At 38.0% G+C, this 17,464-nt stretch overlaps 3 protein-coding genes across 3 annotated transcripts; 2 read left to right on the top strand and 1 right to left on the bottom strand.

Moving 5' to 3' along the window:
* The first annotated feature begins 3,836 nt into the window (after window positions 1-3,836).
* On the top strand, window positions 3,837-9,596 carry LOC101310431 (pumilio homolog 5-like). The gene is made up of 10 exons (XM_004303757.1): window positions 3,837-4,099; window positions 4,185-4,428; window positions 4,846-6,227; window positions 6,316-6,457; window positions 6,589-6,696; window positions 6,838-7,050; window positions 7,137-7,247; window positions 7,842-8,036; window positions 8,812-8,983; window positions 9,181-9,596. Exons 1-10 carry the CDS (start codon window positions 3,837-3,839, stop codon window positions 9,210-9,212), a joined length of 2,862 nt encoding a protein of 953 aa, XP_004303805.1. The 3' UTR covers window positions 9,213-9,596.
* Window positions 9,597-10,347: 751 nt separating this feature from the next.
* On the top strand, window positions 10,348-12,941 carry LOC101310139 (reticulon-like protein B22-like). Its single transcript, XM_004303756.1, has 4 exons — window positions 10,348-10,631; window positions 11,044-11,185; window positions 12,272-12,341; window positions 12,622-12,941. Exons 1-4 carry the CDS (start codon window positions 10,444-10,446, stop codon window positions 12,750-12,752), a joined length of 531 nt encoding a protein of 176 aa, XP_004303804.1. The 5' UTR covers window positions 10,348-10,443; the 3' UTR covers window positions 12,753-12,941.
* A 394-nt stretch (window positions 12,942-13,335) lies between these two features.
* Window positions 13,336-14,322, bottom strand: LOC101304212 (mitogen-activated protein kinase kinase kinase 2-like). Its single transcript, XM_004305754.1, has one exon. It carries the CDS (start codon window positions 14,320-14,322, stop codon window positions 13,336-13,338), a length of 987 nt encoding a protein of 328 aa, XP_004305802.1.
* Window positions 14,323-17,464: the final 3,142 nt, after the last annotated feature.

Here is a 17,464-nt window from a genome sequence, read left to right as displayed (position 1 = left end):
TGCGAAACATATGTCTTTGTATGTGTTTAACATCAACTTAGATTATGCCATTAATGAAGACTGCCATCGTCATACTCATGAAGCTCAAAGGTTGGTTTTTGTTCTTTCCCCAGATCATAGGTCTGGTATTGGACGTCTAATGACAAAGGAACAAGATGGAGTCTACGAATTAACTGAAAGCTACATAAGGTATTACCTGTTCAAAGATTCTGCATCAAGTGAGTTGTTTATGATTTTTGTTCATGAGGGTAGTAGTCCTCCTGCATCAAGTGAGGATCTGCATGATTGGGTTTTATATATATATATATATATATATATATAATTTCGTCGTTCCACCTACACCACTAGTAGATCCACCTACAGCGGTATTTCGAGTGTACAAGCTGGAGAATAATAGTAATGTTCCTCGATGGGTAGAAGTGTTCGACATTGGTAATAGGATTTTGTTTCTGAGCAAGACGACCAGATTGTTCATACCGATTATTACTAATCAGGATGGTGATCTTCCCCACGACGAGGCTAGGCTTGGAGGAAACTGCATCTATTTTGCTTTCGGAATATCGAAGAGGGAGGGGGAGGATGTTGGAGTGTTCTCTTTGACAGACAACAGCATCAAGCACTACACGATTTCAGGGGATCGTTCTCCCAGCCGACGAGCTCCTCCGGCTTGGTTCACACTAAACATTTGATTTTAGATTACCAAGATATTAATATGCTTCTCCAATAGGCTTATATTTTCGACCATAAATCTATGGTTTGGTACTTCGGTATGGTTTAAACATTTGATTGAGCTTACCAACAAATTTGTTGCATTGGTACTGATCGAATACCTAAATTAATCAATTTTGAAGTTGAAATTGCAAGATTAATTATCAATTTAGTCGTATTAGCTATGTATTATTTATTTTCTTGTTATTATTGCAAGATTAAAGGATGCATAAAGAACCAAAACGTACAACATTGTTCTTCTTCTGTAGAAGAACAGCAAGAGATGTGCGCAGGTGGTCTGAAGTGAAGTCTGAACAACTCCCGCAAGAAATAAAGTAACTGATTCTGCTAAAGTTATGCATATCAAATTGCATTCGGTGTCGCGCGCAGTGTGTCTTTCTTGGTGATCTGCCGCTCTTGATAAGACGTACACCAGAAACTTATTCATTCCATCGGAAATAGGCCTGAATTACTTACTATGGTCCTTATGGTAAGACACTAGAAATCGCATCTATTTTGTTTTCGAAGGTGGACATGATGATCATGGCTTGTTTTCCTTGACAAACGGAAGTATCGAACGTTACACATTTCCTATGATCATTATGCTACAGCTGGATGGTCTAACCCAAATCTGTGATAGTCACTAGACACCACTTCATGGAGTACTAAGCAATCTGGGCAGTATTATTAAGACCCTCTTGGTGTTCATGATAACCCTCCATGAAAAGAGTGAAAATTCAAGCTATATTCTTTTTCCCAATTGAGATCATTGTTGTTTGGTTATCTTTCCCGCATTAGACTGAGAATACAAAAAATGAACCGCCTAGCTAGGGTAGCTAGGGTGGCTGTAAAGAGAGAGGCTTCGTGCGCCATGAGGGTAACAAGGTCAGTCTAAGCAGATTATTCTACATTATCAGTAGTCAAAGTTGAGAAATACTTAACAAAGAGTAGAAGATAGTGAACGAAGAGTGAGAGATCGATACTCACATAACAGGGCGGTGACGTTTTCGCTCAGTTAATAGCCAAGTGGACTGTCATCTGAACAGCCAAGTAGGCCAAAAACAAAGACGTGTTTGAAGCTTGTGAATGAATAACAGTGGGTATTTAGCCAAAACCAAAGAGAAAAGAATAATGACTTTCTTTGTTTGTTCGACGAAGAAAAAGAAATGTAAATATTCAACGATGTTTAGGAAAATCCGAAAATGTAACGCAATATTGAAGAGAATGTGATGTTTTTGCGATAGGCTTCTCTCGAACAAGCTTTCTAATACACAAATAAGTTGTTAGATAAATAATAAACACCATAAAAAAATCGAATTTCGGTTACGCTTTCCTTTACATTGATATCATATGTAACTCTTTTTCAAATTTGCCTATAAACTATAAGTACAGACATATCTTTATTTGTCGTACTCTTTGTGAATGAAAATTAATAAGCACCTCTACTCATCTAAAACCAATCTAGTTACAACGCTGCTCATTTTTCATAGATAGGCAATTTTGAAGAAACTCTAGAGAAAAGGGTATGGAACTTATCAAGAGACTTCAATCCAATTTCTTGTAAATAACTCTCAATAAATTTGGGCAACACAAGACATCTTGATCATGACACATCCAATTACATCCAAACACACCCTTAACAGTTGAGACCAGATTATAATGTCAACAATTACTAGGAAGCCACGTGTTTGAGACCTTTCTTTAGCCAAACCTTGAACCAGCACCTGTCCCCACTCATGGACAATATTACCCCTTCTCATACCCCTCCAAAATGCACAGACTTTCCTCAATGGTGGTGGCAATTATGTCATAACCATATGTAACAAAGAATAAAACTCTATAATATATGATTTGTTAAAGAACAAAACTTTTATAATATATATAGAGCTTCCAAACCCTGGGCACTGAGACTGATTTGCAAGCAACATTCTTGTACTTCTCATGGAAATAAGCTCTGTTTCTCCTCCCAAGTCTCGAGCACTTTCTTTGCAAGACTTTGTTTTTCTTTCTTAAACCCTTTTACTTGGTACTTGACACCTCTTCCTGAGCTTCCAAAAGACTTGGACTTTGTGTTCTGTTCTTTCCAAGTTCCAGCCTTTCAAGGATTTCTCTCATTTCCTGGTGAGCCTTTTCAATCCTTTTTTGTTGCTCTTGAATTCTTAGTATTAGTTTCTAGTAGTGTTTTATAGTCTTGTATTTGCTTGATCATCTGCAAATTTATATATACTTCTGGGTTAACTTCTGCGCATTTAGGTACCTTTTGTTAGTGTTTTGTATTGGGATTGTTTGTGTTTGTGAATTTGTGATTCTTCTTCAAATTCTATGTAAAGAGGGAATCCATGATCAAATGGATAGTGGGTTATGGTTTATATTTGTGAAAGTTAATCCGAGGTGAATCGGGGGACCATTTACAAGTTTTGCGGCAAGTTAATGTGACTGTAAGGTTTACTTTTATGGAAGGTAATTTGATTGCGGCATATGGGATGTTGATTCCTTTTTATAGAAAGAAATGTGTATAGACGTGTACTCTGTTAGAGATTGAAGCAGATTCATTGGAAAACGGTAAGCTGTATGAACAGCTAGTTTGTCATACATATAATTTCGGTGTAAATTATGGTTGATAGTGGCAATTGAAGCTATTGAAACAGAATTCGTGAATTATAGGTAGTACAATCGAATGATCAATAGAGCATTTTAGTCAGAGACAGTATAGCTCTGAACTGTAAGCAGTGGTTTGCCTTGTAAAGTTGTGTATTTCTAACAGAAGGAATGTTATCAGACAACATTATTCTTGTATGAAACTTGGTAGATGTTTGGTTGGCTTCTTTTAATTGTTATTTATCCCCTACACGTTGCTAATATCAAAATTAGTATTGTATGGAGATGAAGCTTGTTATGTATGTAATCGCCATTCGTTAGCTAATAATTATTTTTCATACAGTGAAGGAAATCTTGGCAGTGTCAAATACTTTGTTACTTCTGATTTTGTGTATGTTTTACCTTCTTGTGTTAAACTATGGCTGGGAGTTGTGGATTGTTGAATGGAGCATAGGATTTACATAGTTTGGATGTAATGGCTAAAAGTTTGTGAAGGCAACGTTGATAAAGCTTAGTATTTTTTAGGTAGGATGGCAACGGAGAGTCTAATGAGAATGGTGGAAAACCGTAAAGGTGAAAAGTGGCATTCTTCGATGGATACTGCAACATTTGGATCTCCATTGAGAAGTACGGCAGCAGAAGAATTGGGCTTCCTCTCGAAGATGCATAGAAGTCAGAGAGATAGAGCTGAAGCCATACCTAATCGAAGTGGCAGTGCTCCTCCAAGTATGGAGGGTTCCTTTTATGCTATTGGGAACCTTTTAAGTCAACAGAACTCCAATGTGCAAACAAGGTACATTTTTGAAAATGTTCTGTCTCAGGAAGTGTGACCCAGCTTATTTGGCATACTGCTTTGCTAATATGAACTTATATGTTAGGCCTCCTCCACGCAATGTTGGTGGTTCCAGCATCGATTGGAGATTGACTTCTTTAGACGACAGTGGCAACGGATCCTTCCATCTTTCTCAAGGTTCTCTTTCCACTCACAAGGAGGAGCTTGATGAGGCTAGTTCATCCAGGCAAGCTTCAGATAATTTGGCAGACAATAGTGGTTCAGCAGTGGCAGTGAAGAACACTCATTCTTTGGCTAGTCATAATAAGAGTTTACTGGATCGCATACAGGTATGAGATTAAATATAGTTGTTTCGTATGTAAAATCATTTGTATTCTCAACACTGTTCAGGACTTTGTTTGATTTGAATATTTTTCACTCAGCTGAAAACATATCATCAGAAAGTCTAGATATATAACTTATTTTCTACTAAGAAGTGATTAGAAGCTGGAATCCCCTCCTGCTGTTTGTTAATTATAAGTTCTGCACCAAATAGTTATCAGTTTGTAGGGTAAAAGGGTGAAAATCATGATTGATTTATGTAAGATACTATGCAGTTAAGAATTGATAATTCACGGGTTGTTAGTTTGTTGCATGTTATTGTTCATTTAATGACTAATCTGTCCAGTAAGTGGTTTATAAGGTTTTTTTTATTACAGTTTATACCACCCTGATTTCATATTTTTCACTTTGTTGGTGGATTTTAGGAAGACTTCCCCCGAACTCCATCTCCTGTGTATAATCATTCTGTCTCATCAAGTATTGCAACAGATGAACTGGTTGATAGTGATGTACATTCATTTTCACCCAATGCTTCTTCTCCTAATATGCCACAATTACAAGTCTCTAATCCAGGCTCTACCAACATATATCCGGAGACAAGTTCCTTGACTACCACTTCTCCCAATGAGACAGGGAACTTGCATGATGATGAATCAAGTATTGAGGATTCAGGGGAGGGGAGTAATAGATCCATCGGTGGAGCCCATGGGTTAGATCTTTCCCCAACCAGGTCCGGAAATAGAGCATCTAATATTGATATAAACAATAACAAACAACATGAGAAAAATTCTTATGGGATGGGTGTGCTGCAACACCATTTGTCTACACAACAAGGCATGCTGTATCAACTTCAGGCTGTTCAGGACCAAGTAGTTTCACAAGGTATGAATCATTGGCAAAGTAGAATGGATCCCCATGGCTATCCAAAGTTTTCTTCTATTGAGTTACAGCCATCATTGCAATCGCCTGGATTCACACCTCCCTTGTATGCTACAACAGCAGGGTATATGACTTCAGGAAATGCTTTCTACCCCAATTTTCAGCCGTCCAGTGTATATCCTGCACAATATGGTGTCAGTGGATATGCTGTGGGTTCTACAATGATTCCCCCATACATGGCTGCGTACCCTTCTCATGGTTCCTTTCCTCCGCCTTTTGATGCTACTTTGGGTCAAAGCTTACATGGTCGAGCTGCAGGTGTTTCAACAGGGGAGAGAAGTCCCCATGAAGGTGATTTGCATCAGCTAAGCAAGTTTTATGGGCAACATGGGCCAATGCTCCAGCCATCTTTTCTTGATCCCTTAAGTATGCAATACTATTCACGTCCCTTGGATGATTCATATAGTGCTTCAAGTCGGTATGGTCTTTTAAGTCCAAGGGGTATTATTGGAGGCCAGCTTTACCAACAACAATCAAATGTTACTGCATATGCAGGTGACCAGAATTTTCTGTCTCCAACTAATGGGTCTTTGAGCATTCCAAGTCCAAGAAAAATGGTAGTCAATGGTAGTGGTTATTATGGTAGTCCTTCTAGCATGGGTGGCATGACATTTCCAGCCTCACCTCTTGGTAGTCCTGTGCCACCATCATCTCCAGCAGGCAGAACACATCACCATGGTCGGCAAAATGAATCGAGGTATCCTCAAGGATCGATTAGGAATGGTGGACTATATTCTGGGTGGCAAGGACAGAGAAGCTTTAATAACTTTGAGGACTCTAAAAGGCACTCCTTTCTTGAAGAACTGAAATCCAGTAATGCCCATAAATTTGAACTCTCTGATATAGCAGGGCGCATTGCTGAATTCAGGTATTTCTCTATACTGAGTTTGCTTTTTCTTGCATGTGAGCGAGGATATACAATATGAATAGTATGTCTTATCCCCATATTATCTCAGTGTGGATCAACACGGGAGTAGATTTATTCAGCAAAAGCTCGAACACTGCAGTGACGAAGACAAGGCATCTGTATTTAAAGAGGTTCTTCCAACTGCTTCAAGATTAATGACTGATGTATTTGGGAATTATGTTATTCAAAAGGTAAGTAATCTCCGTTTCCTTCTTTTATTGCTTGTTTGTTTCACCTGCGGACTAGCCCCTCATATCATATTTCTGCACTTGTGAGCTCAGTGTATGGCCTATACAATACTCTTCTTGTTTCTGTGTTTCAGTTTTTTGAGTATGGGACTCCTGAGCAGAAAAAGGAGCTTGCAGATCAACTCAGTGGACAGATGTTGCCTTTAAGTTTGCAGATGTATGGTTGTCGTGTGATCCAGAAGGTATGTTAGAACCTGATGTTCTTCATAGTAAATTTGTACTTTTAAGTTCAATAAACCTACTATTTTCCTTTTCAAAAAAAAAAACATACTATTTTCTGCTAATTAGTATTTAAATCTGGATTCTGTGCTTTATGTTTGTAGGCTCTTGAAGTGATTGAGGTTGACCAGAAAACAAAACTTGTGCATGAGCTTGATGGACAAGTTATGAAATGCGTACGTGATCAGAATGGAAATCATGTGATACAGAAGTGTATAGAATGCATTCCTACAGAGAAAATTGAATTCATCATATCTTCTTTCCAAGGCGAAGTTGCCACACTTTCTACTCATCCATATGGTTGCCGTGTCATACAGGTAAGAGCTCACCACTTTTATTGTGAAGCCTCCAGTTAGATATGTTTATGATGTTTTTTTAGTCAGTAAATTTTTACTTGTGCCAGAGAGTTTTGGAGCGCTGTTCAGATGAGCTTCAAGGTCAATGTGTTGTAGATGAGATCTTGGAATCTGCTTATGTTCTTGCTCAAAACCAGTATGGCAATTATGTCACACAGGTTGGTTTCCTTACTTTCTGCTCTGTTGCTTCCTTTATCTCGGCCACATTACTGATTTTTTGTTTGTTTCTATAATATAGTATTGTCTTTAAAATATTGTATCTGATGTTTGATTCTTGGTAAATGATGCATACATAATAGAAGTTCAATAACTTGGGAGTAAGATTTCTCAATTCTTTTGTTACACGTGTTTTTGCTTGAACTAACCTTGAGCCGCTACACATTTTTTATTCCAAAACTTGAATTTCTACAACTTTAAAGCTAAAGTGGCTCTACTTATGTCAATAGTTATACTTAAAATTGGTCAGATTTGCATCATATAAAGTTCAGTACATATGTAGTGTATCTCCATTGAATACGTAGAATAGACTGATGGTGCCATGGTATCATAAGCATTTTTTTTGGCAAAGGATTTAGGAAATGTTGGTTGTTGCAAGGATTTATCCTTTGATCCAATAGTTAGTATTGTCCTTAGTTTAGCTTAGTTGAGTGTCTTTTGTTATCATTTCTTTTCCTTTTTCTTTTTCTTTCCTAACTGGGTAGTTTTACTGCTTATATTGAATGCATTGTAAAGATGGATCACAATCTATGCAGCATGTTCTGGAAAGGGGAAAACCCTATGAAAGAAGCCAAATTATCAGCAAGTTGATTGGGAAAATTGTGCAATTGAGTCAGCATAAATATGCATCAAATGTTATTGAAAAGTGTTTAGAGCATGGTGATGTTGCTGAGCGAAAGATTATGATTGACGAAATCATTGGACAGTTGGAGGAAAATGATAACCTATTGGTAAGTCAAGCTCAAGTGTTCAAGTCAGGTTCGAATCAATTCAGATAAGTCTAAGTAAAGCAAATATATTATGTTTTTAATTTATTTGTCTTCAAGTACTTCTAAATTTGGTTACACATTTATAGCATATGTATTGGCTTTCTAATAGCTGTGTATTTCACTCTTGTCGTCCTGATATGCTGATTGATGATACTTACATGCACTTACACTTAAATTCTCTCGAAAATGATGTATTACCTCTTGCTTGTTTTATATGCTTTTGCAAAGGAATCTGATATGCTTCAGCTTTCACCTTTTTAAAGATAGCAACTCTCAATTCTTGATAACTTGAGGCACATTGTAATGAAGGTTATGTGACTGTAGAATGGTCGATATATGGATATGAACAGAAATGACCTTGCATGTCTATCAATAAAAGGTGGCCAGATTTAATTCTCAATTCAATCTGAAATGCAATAACATATCCAAGATGAACAATTGTCTGCATTATCTACACATACACACATATAAGAATATATATTGAAGGCTGTCTGTATTGAAATTCCCAAATGAGACAAGGACCATTTCCAATCAGGAAAGTTGGAATTGATTAGCAAGTTGAACCGAAGAGAATACCTATAAAATTTGGACTGAGCTGAACTGTTTCTCATTTGTAGAGATGCTCTCTGATTCCAATAGAAGCAGTGTTTTAAGTGTGGATATTGAATGTTGCATGATGTTAGTTAATTGTTGTTATCTGCTAACCAAGTCTTTTTGTCCGACTTTTATGTTCTAGCCAATGATGAAGGACCAATTTGCAAATTATGTGATCCAGAAGGTTCTTGAGACAAGCAACGAGAAGCAGCGGAAGATACTTCTGAGTCTAATAAGAGTTCATCTTGACGCTCTTAAAAAATATACCTATGGAAAACACATAGTTGTTCGATTTGAACAACTATCTGTTGAAGGTGCAGTATTTGTCCATTTCCAATCTGTGAACATTTTACAAGCATCAGTTGTTTGTTTCTTTATCTCATCTAACGAATTAAAGCAATCTGCCTATGGCAACTTGATAGTTTATTATGGCCACAACAAGATAAGATTACCTAATAGTTATACCTGGGTAGTGGATACTAATGGTCTATTTTTATCTTCTGACATGCAGATAGTCAAAAATCGGTAGCTGACGAGGCATAGAATGGACAAGGAAGACTAATCTATTCGGCTTCAAGGCTTGCTTGCGGATTACTGTATTAGCCAAAGTACTGCATTAAAGAGTTTCCGCAAGTAAGAAAACTTGAAATGAACTTTACATGGCATCTATTGGGATGCTGGTAGATGTTAAATGCTTGTTAATATATAATGGGTTAGATATCATCAAAATTGTATAGTATATGTATTGGCTGGTGTAGGTATTAGATGGAGCCTCTTTCATAGTAATATGTGTGCTTTTGGGATGACAAGAATACTACATTGATATGTAATATGATGTAAATAGTTATATATAGCTGTGCATTATGTAGTTGCTTAAAATTTGTGAAACGAGCTTGGCTCTGCAGTGCGCCAGTGCCAATGTTTTGAAACTTTTTTGCACGTAACAAATAGAAGAAGAAATGTTAGAGACGGTATCCATAAGGTTTAGAAACTCGATTGTTGATCGAAAGAGGGAAAAGAGAGAAAGAAGTGAATATGGGCGGGCACAAGGCTGATTTTTGCAATTTGCATATATCCATAGGAACCGACTTCACCCCATACCTCTGAGTCGCCACCCCATACCTGTCGTGACTTGGTTTCAAATGCTTCCCTTTGATAAGTGGTATTAGACAAGTAGTCTTTCTCATATTTCAATCAAAATATAAATCTCTCATTTTAACGAGCAAAAAAAAAAAAAAAGACTTGAATGTCATCCTCTAAAAACCGCAACTTCCTAGTCTTATCAAAAGAGCTAGAACCTCCTTGTGTCGCCAAAATTACTCTAGTGTCGCCAAGCAGTATAGTCGCATATGTCAAACGGAAGCGTGAACTAGGTTTGTATGATTTTTGGGAACGTTCGTAATCTCATACCAATAACAAAATGCGATAAACATCAGCTTAATGTGTCTCATCGATATTTTACTTTTTCACCATCACATATTCACATAACAACCGAGCGACTCGAGTTAAATTTAAAACCTATCACGCTGCTGATACAACTTGCAAGATACACATTTACACTTGGTGTATACAAAATTTTTTATTTTGCGTTTTATTGGGCATTCTTAAAAAAACAAACCATCCACGCCGCCTCATTGGATCATTCCTCTTCTAATTTGATTCCTAACTTTGACTTTCCAAACAAGAAAAATACAAAAAGGGTATAACAATTGGCGGGGATGATGAAATGGTGAGAAGAAGTTAGAAATGGTCAGCGTTTGAATGATCAGAGAGAATGAAAGAAACGATGGAGTACCGGTCGGAAATTGGAAAGCCGGTGATAGTTCTGATATGCGGGTCCTTAGTGTACTACCACTGCGCCCATCGCAACTCCAGCCTCGTCTCTCTCGTCTCCGATGTCCTCATCGTCCTCCTCTGCTCTCTCGCCATTCTCGGCCTCCTCTTCCGCCAGATGAACATCTCGTCAGTCCCTTTTCCCATCTTTGCCCTCCAATTCATTGCTTTTCTGGTTTTGCTGACTTGGGTTTTTTTAGGGAATTTAGGGATGCTTAATTGGGTACTTGTATGAATTAGGGTTTTGGGTTGGTTGGTTCTGATTCTGGTTTTAAATGCTGTCAAGAATTTTGGGTTTTGGGTTTTAGTATCATGGTAGTTGAAATGAGTGCAAAGTTTGGTATTTTTTTTTTTTTTGAGTGATGAGTTTTGGAACTGGGGTATGCCTTTTGAGGAATTTGATGGATTGAGGATTTCGAATTGCTTGGAATATGTTGATGGTTACTTTGTTGGGAGAGAGTTTGTTAGAAATTTGATAATGTGGTAGTGGTGAATGGTGTGATCTTTTGTGTTTGGTTTAACTGATTGTGGTGTTGAATAGGGTACCTGTGGATCCACTGGAGTGGCAGATTTCGCAGGACACTGCAAATAGCATTGTCGCAGGGATAGCTAATACTGTAGGAGCAGCGGAGTCTGTGTTGAGGGTTGCGGCCACAGGGCATGACAAGAGGTTGTTTTTCAAGGTAATGGTCCATGAGTTTTGTAGATTTTATTTTCGATGTTTGAGATTTTGTGGAGTCTCTGGCCCCCAGTTGTATGGCTGACAAATTCGTAGACAACTGTGAATATCAAGAAGAGTCAATACATGTGTTGAGGATTATAAAACTTGCTGAGATCAGAACATATTTTTTGAATTTGAATATTGTCGGACTTGAATATCTTCTCATTATCAGCTGTATTAGTGTTGTTATAGGAGCAGACCTTTTACTGTGTTTTGTTTGGCTTTGTTTCTGGTACTTCTCCTTCATGGAAAATCAATAATAGCATCTTTCGACCTCAATGTTGGAAGAAACGGAAATTTTGAAGTCCATTTTCTTTTTCTGTATAGCATGTCAGAAAGCTAATGCCAGGATCACTGAGGTGTGAGTTTCCATGGGGAAACCTGATCCAGTGTTTCCTTCTTTTTTACCATTCATTTAAAACACCAAAGTGATAGAATACATATATGAGAACTGCATTTAAGAACAAATTAGTGAAAAGGCACAAGAGAATAGAAAGCCAATGCTAGGATCACTAGGGAGGGTGTGAGTTTCCATTGGGCACGGGCGTCCTGTTCTGGTGTTTTTTTATATTTTTTTATTCAATAAAAACAGAGCAGGATATATGCGTCAGAACTACACTAGAAGTAGGTTTGGTGAAAGTCACAAGATAGTACAAAGCTAATGCCAGGGTCACTAGGTTTGGGGCATCTGATCCGGTGTTTCTATACTCTTTTCATTAATCAAAACACGAAGGTGTATAGAATACATGCATGAGAACTACAGTAGGATAACAAACTGTAAGTTGAGTGAGAATTCTCAAGACAATAAAAAGATATACTGGTGCTGATTTATGGGTTTGAGTGCAGAATATAGATATTTGCATATGCAGTGAGTGCAGAAAGACCCTCACAATTCCTGATATGATTTGTTAGATATTATCTGTTTTGTTGGATGCTCACTGATATTCCTTATCCTTATTGTGATAGCCTGCTTTCTGAGCATATTTATTATTGTATATGTAGTTTTTCAGGCAGCTAACCACGTCATTATCATGCATATCTTCTCCAGGTAGTGGTTAGTCTTTACGTGCTATCAGCTTTGGGACGGTTGGTTTCAGGTCTTACAGTTGCCTATGCTGGTATGTTAGGCACATGAATCTACTACCTTATTTCTAGCTGGGTCTGGTCTTTTAAGCTAAAGCTAGTGACAGTGTGAAAATCTTTAATCAAATTCAGTAGCATATGTATACTGTCTAGTTCTTCTCTTGTTTTTATTGTGTATGAAAGTCTCATACTCATCAAAGAGGGCTTGTTACTTGCATCTTTCGTGAAGTTAAGCTTTTGTCTTGACATGCTTTGTTTATCTTTGCTAGAAATATCAGATATATCTTTCTTAGAATCATTTTTCTCCTGAAACAGGATTATGCTTATTTTGCATTTATATGTTTGCGGAGAGCAGTCCGTCTATCAGTTCATGTTTGTCTCGTTTTCTGGGGAGAAACAATGGCCTTACAGCGGAAGATACAGAAGAGCAGGAAGACACTATGTAGGCTTTCTCGTAATCACCGTATTGTATACTCTTTGTATATTTTTGTGCGGCTGTAATTTTAGCTCCTGTAGTTACCTATTGAAATATACATTATTTTTGGTAGAATGGACAATTTAACACTACTAAGAATTGAATAAATGGATCTAGTGTCCAATAACATTTTCAGTAAGAGATAGTTCAAAGCTTTCGATGCAAACCAATGCCAATCTTCATTGGAATGAAATTTTTCTTTGCAAAAAGTACCGACTGGAAATGAAGAATGAAGTTAAATTTCTCAAAACTAGTGCAACCCAGATATGATGGTATGAATTCCTTTCACTATTATTCGAAGACATAACACTAAAATTCAAAAAGAAAAGCTTCATTCAAGATCTTTAACTGTTGAATGTGCTAAGAGTATCATTGGTGAGATAACAAACACAAGTTAAAGAACAACACCAACCTTAAAACAAACAAGAGAAATATGAAAGAGATCAAAACTTGGCATTGAATACAGCTCTATATTCAAGAAGACTCGTACAACCAATCAAAGAATTACTATACATTCAACTTTACAATTCCACAACACAATCAGAACAATGACATTACACTACTGCACCCACCAGAGGAATTGCAGCTGGTTCTTGGCACACTCGTCTTCTTGGAACCAATTGATCACGAGAGACTGTCCAAATTGGCAAACTGTTGCACACAAAAGGGTGCTTCAAAAGCATCTCAGCCGTGTACCTCTCCAAAGGGTTCAATATGAAGCACTTCCCCAAGAAATCCTTTGCCTCGTTGCTTAGCCTTTCCGGGATGACCGGAGCATCAATCCGAACCCCGCAGCCCTCTTTACAGTTAGTGCTCACATCCCAGTACTCCATCCCTGTCAAGGTCTGCAGAACAGTGCAGCCTAATGCCCAAATATCTGCCGGAGGCTCCTGAACGTTGTCAAGTGACACTTCTGGAGACATATACAATTCAGTGCCATTTATATAATCAGAACGCTTCATCAGATTGTACTTGTCAGCCTTCTTTGCCAGCCCTAGATCCCCGATCTTCGCCACGTAAGAACCAAACCCGGTATCGTCAGGACCTTCACGCACTAGCAACACATTGGCAGGCTTAATGTCACAGTGAACAAAACCCTTGCCATGCATGTACTTGAGGCCCTTCAAGAGTGACTGCGTATACCTCCTTACGTGTGCCTCATGCAGCCCCAAGTTCTTGAGTTTCTGAATCCAATCCTCTAGGGTTCCTCTTTGTGCAAACTCTAGTAGAACGTTGAACAACTCCTCTTCACCTTCAAGATCTTTAGTCACGTCGCTGCCGTAAGTGTCGATGATAAACGGGCAGTTCTTGAACTTCTTGAGAAGTCGACTTTCTTTAACCAAGTCGGCAGATTCCGAGAGCCTCGCCGACTTCACGGCCATAACCGGCGGCATTTTGGAACCTGGTTTCGCCGGACAAGCCAAGAAAACTGTCCCGAATTGTCCTGCGCCGAGGAAGCGTTGCCGGACCCATCTTTTGGCGTTGCCGAAATCTGGCCCTTCTGCATAAATTCTTTTTCTCTTCTTCTCCAATATCTCCATTGTGGAATTTGCAAAATGAGGATTTTCTTGGTCGAATTCTTATAGTTAGACCTTCTCCCCAAGTCCCAACGCTGAATGGATTATATTCCTAGTTATAAAGGGACTCATATATACCTTAATTAGGTATACGTGACTCTTACGCTAACAAAAGAACCAAAAAGAAATGGCACCGCCTTTCCTCCTTTCAAACACTACGGGGTTTCTACTTTCCTTGCCTTCTCATGATGTTTCAAACACGAACAACCATGCATATAGAATTTCCTTTCCTATCAAAAAAAAAACCATGCATATAGAATTTTTTATTTTACTTGTCAAATAGTGTCAAATGGTCCATTCATTAAAGCAAACATTCATTAGAAGATGGAAATAACTCCATTAAGCTTCAAGTCAATGACAACTGAAAATGGTCAATGCATGAGCAAAATAACCTATCGCACCCAAAAAATAATTAAACTCTCAACGGTTCAAGGGCTAAGAGCACATTGTGTACATTTCATTGTATTGGTAGAGAGAAAAATTACTCTAGGATTTGGTAGGGATGTTAATTGTCTATCTAGATATGATGACAACTTGCAAATATCTTCGCATGATGTTCAAACACGTACAAGCATGCATATGGAGTTTTTTTTTTCAATGAAGCATGCATATGGAGTTGCCCTTTTTTTCATTTGTAATTTTTTCTATTTGATTTATGATCGTGTTTGTTCTATCCGTTAGATCCTGCATTTTTTTTTCTGTCAACGAATAATTTGTCCAATTCTGAGGTATAGTTTCAATGGACGATGGTATAGTTTCAACGGACGATTCATGAATCATCAGATTACTTATTATCAAATCTTTTTTAGTTTTACTCAATTCATATACTTTTCTTTTCTCAATCCAAATAATAATAATAGAATTTGATTTATTTTTGAGAGTTCTTTTTATTCTTTTAAAAATAGAATCCTTTTAATGACCCATTTTTTATTCTTTTGAAACTTCATAATAGATTTATGAGAATTAAAATGTAACATTAAATGACAATGGATTGACATGTAGAAGCATACAATGTTTTTGGAGCTGATATATTGGATATAATTTTATCATTCCTGATTCTGTTTAGAGTAAATGACCATTTACTATTAATTTAACATCCTTTTAGCCAATTCCAATGAAATCTATTCAGCAACTCAATTCCAATGAATTCTAACAAAAAGACATCAATACCCTCACCCTAATTTAACTCTCTTTCTCCTCTTTTTTCCCGATCATTAACTCTCTCTCTCTCAGAAAACTCTCCCACTCTCTTTCCTCTCTCAAACGTGAATCTGATTCCTCTCTCCGGCGAAACACCGACGACATGAAGCACTGGCGAAGCACCGCACCGGTGACGGAGATTTGGTGCCTCCACCGCACCACACCAGATCTCCTCCGCCTGCGACACCGTCTGATCCTTCCTCCACTGCACCACATCTCCTCCGCCTGCGACGCCGCACCAGATCAGATCTCCTTCCCTGGCGATCAAGTCCGCCTCGTTCTACCACGTACAAGACCGGCGTCAAATGGCACAAGCTTCGGACGTTCGACCTCGCTTCATCATGCTTCGAGAGAGCCACCGATCTGCTCTCGAAGATCGGAATCGACACAATCTCCGACGCCGGCAAGAAGAAGCTGTTTCTGGATTTAAGCATCGGGAGGTCAAAAACCGCCTGGGAGGTATCGGACCGGAATCTCGCGGTGGCGCTACTAAACTGGGCCAAGAGCAGAGACGGCGAAGGGAGTGTTCTTAGGGCAACGGTGCCAAGTCAGCGCAAGCGCAACGGTAAGGGTTTCTCACAGGGTTCTTGGGGAGAGTTGCAGTGAGGGATCAAAAGTGAGGGCTAAGGTGGTTTCGGCGCTTGTATCTGATGACAGAGTGGTGGCGGTGAAAATATTGTTTTGCAAGTTTACTAAGTAAACTTTTAGTTTATCGAATCTAAATTGTTCTTCCTCTGTTTTAGTATGTATTATGGCCTTGAAAATACTGTTTTGCAAGTTTACTACCCCCAGTAAAAGTTTACTAGGGGTAGTAAATTTTATTTTTTGCATCTAAGTTGATTTTTCTCCGTTTTAATGTGTACTTATGGCCTTGGAGATATTGTTTTGCAAGCTTACTACCCCCAGTATAAGTTTACTGGGGGCAATAAACTTTATTTTTTCGCATCTAGGTTGTTATTCCTTTGTTTTAGTGTGTATTATGGCATTGAAAATATTTTTTTGCAAGTTTACTACCCTTAATAAAAGTTTACTAGGGGTAGTAAACTTTAGTTTTTCGAATCTAAATTGTTCTTCCTCTGTTTTAGTGTGTATTATGGTCTTGAAAATACTGTTTTGCAAGTTTACTACCCCCAGTAAAAGTTTACTAGGGGTAGTAAATTTTATTTTTTCGCATCTAAGTTGATTTTTCTCCGTTTGAATGTGTACTTATAGCCTTGGAGATATTATTTTGCAAGATTACTACCCCCAGTAAGATGTTTACTAGGGGTGGTAAACTTTATTTATTTGCATATATGTTGATTTTTTCTCTCCTTTAAAGTATATAATGGTCATAGGAAACTGTATTGCAAGTTTACTACCCCAGCAGAAGTTTACTAGGGGTAGTAAACTTTATTTTTCTGCATCTAAGTTGATTTTTCACTGTTTTAAGGTGTATAATGGTCATGGAGAAACTTTATTTTGAGTTTACTACCCCCAGTAAAAGTTTACTAGGAGTAGTAAACTTTATTTTTCATACTTGGGTTAAGATCACGTAAATTCCGATGACATTTAAAAAAATCCAGTGAGATTTCCGGAAAATTCCGGCCACCGGATGCCGGCAATTTTCCGGCCGTGGGAAATTTTGGTCACCGGAGGCCGGAGTTCGGAGTCCGGCGACCGGAATGCGGCCGCCGGTGACTGACGCTGGAGCCTGGTGTGCTTCCGGCAAAGTCTTCCCTCCAACTTTTTCACTTTAAGTAAAAGCTAAGGGTAAAAAAGTCTTTAAAAATATAATTTTATTATATTTTAATAAAGATTTGTGTATTTGGGCTTAAAATAAGTATTTTGTATTCAAATGGGCTAATAAAAAAGATTATTATTGAAATGGGGTTTGACTTTTTCTATTTTGTGCAAATGATCTTTTCCC

Source organism: Fragaria vesca, linkage group LG6 (assembly GCF_000184155.1).
Source record: "Fragaria vesca subsp. vesca linkage group LG6, FraVesHawaii_1.0, whole genome shotgun sequence".
NCBI lineage: Eukaryota > Viridiplantae > Streptophyta > Magnoliopsida > Rosales > Rosaceae > Fragaria > Fragaria vesca.
This window is presented reverse-complemented; position numbering and strand designations above follow the sequence as displayed.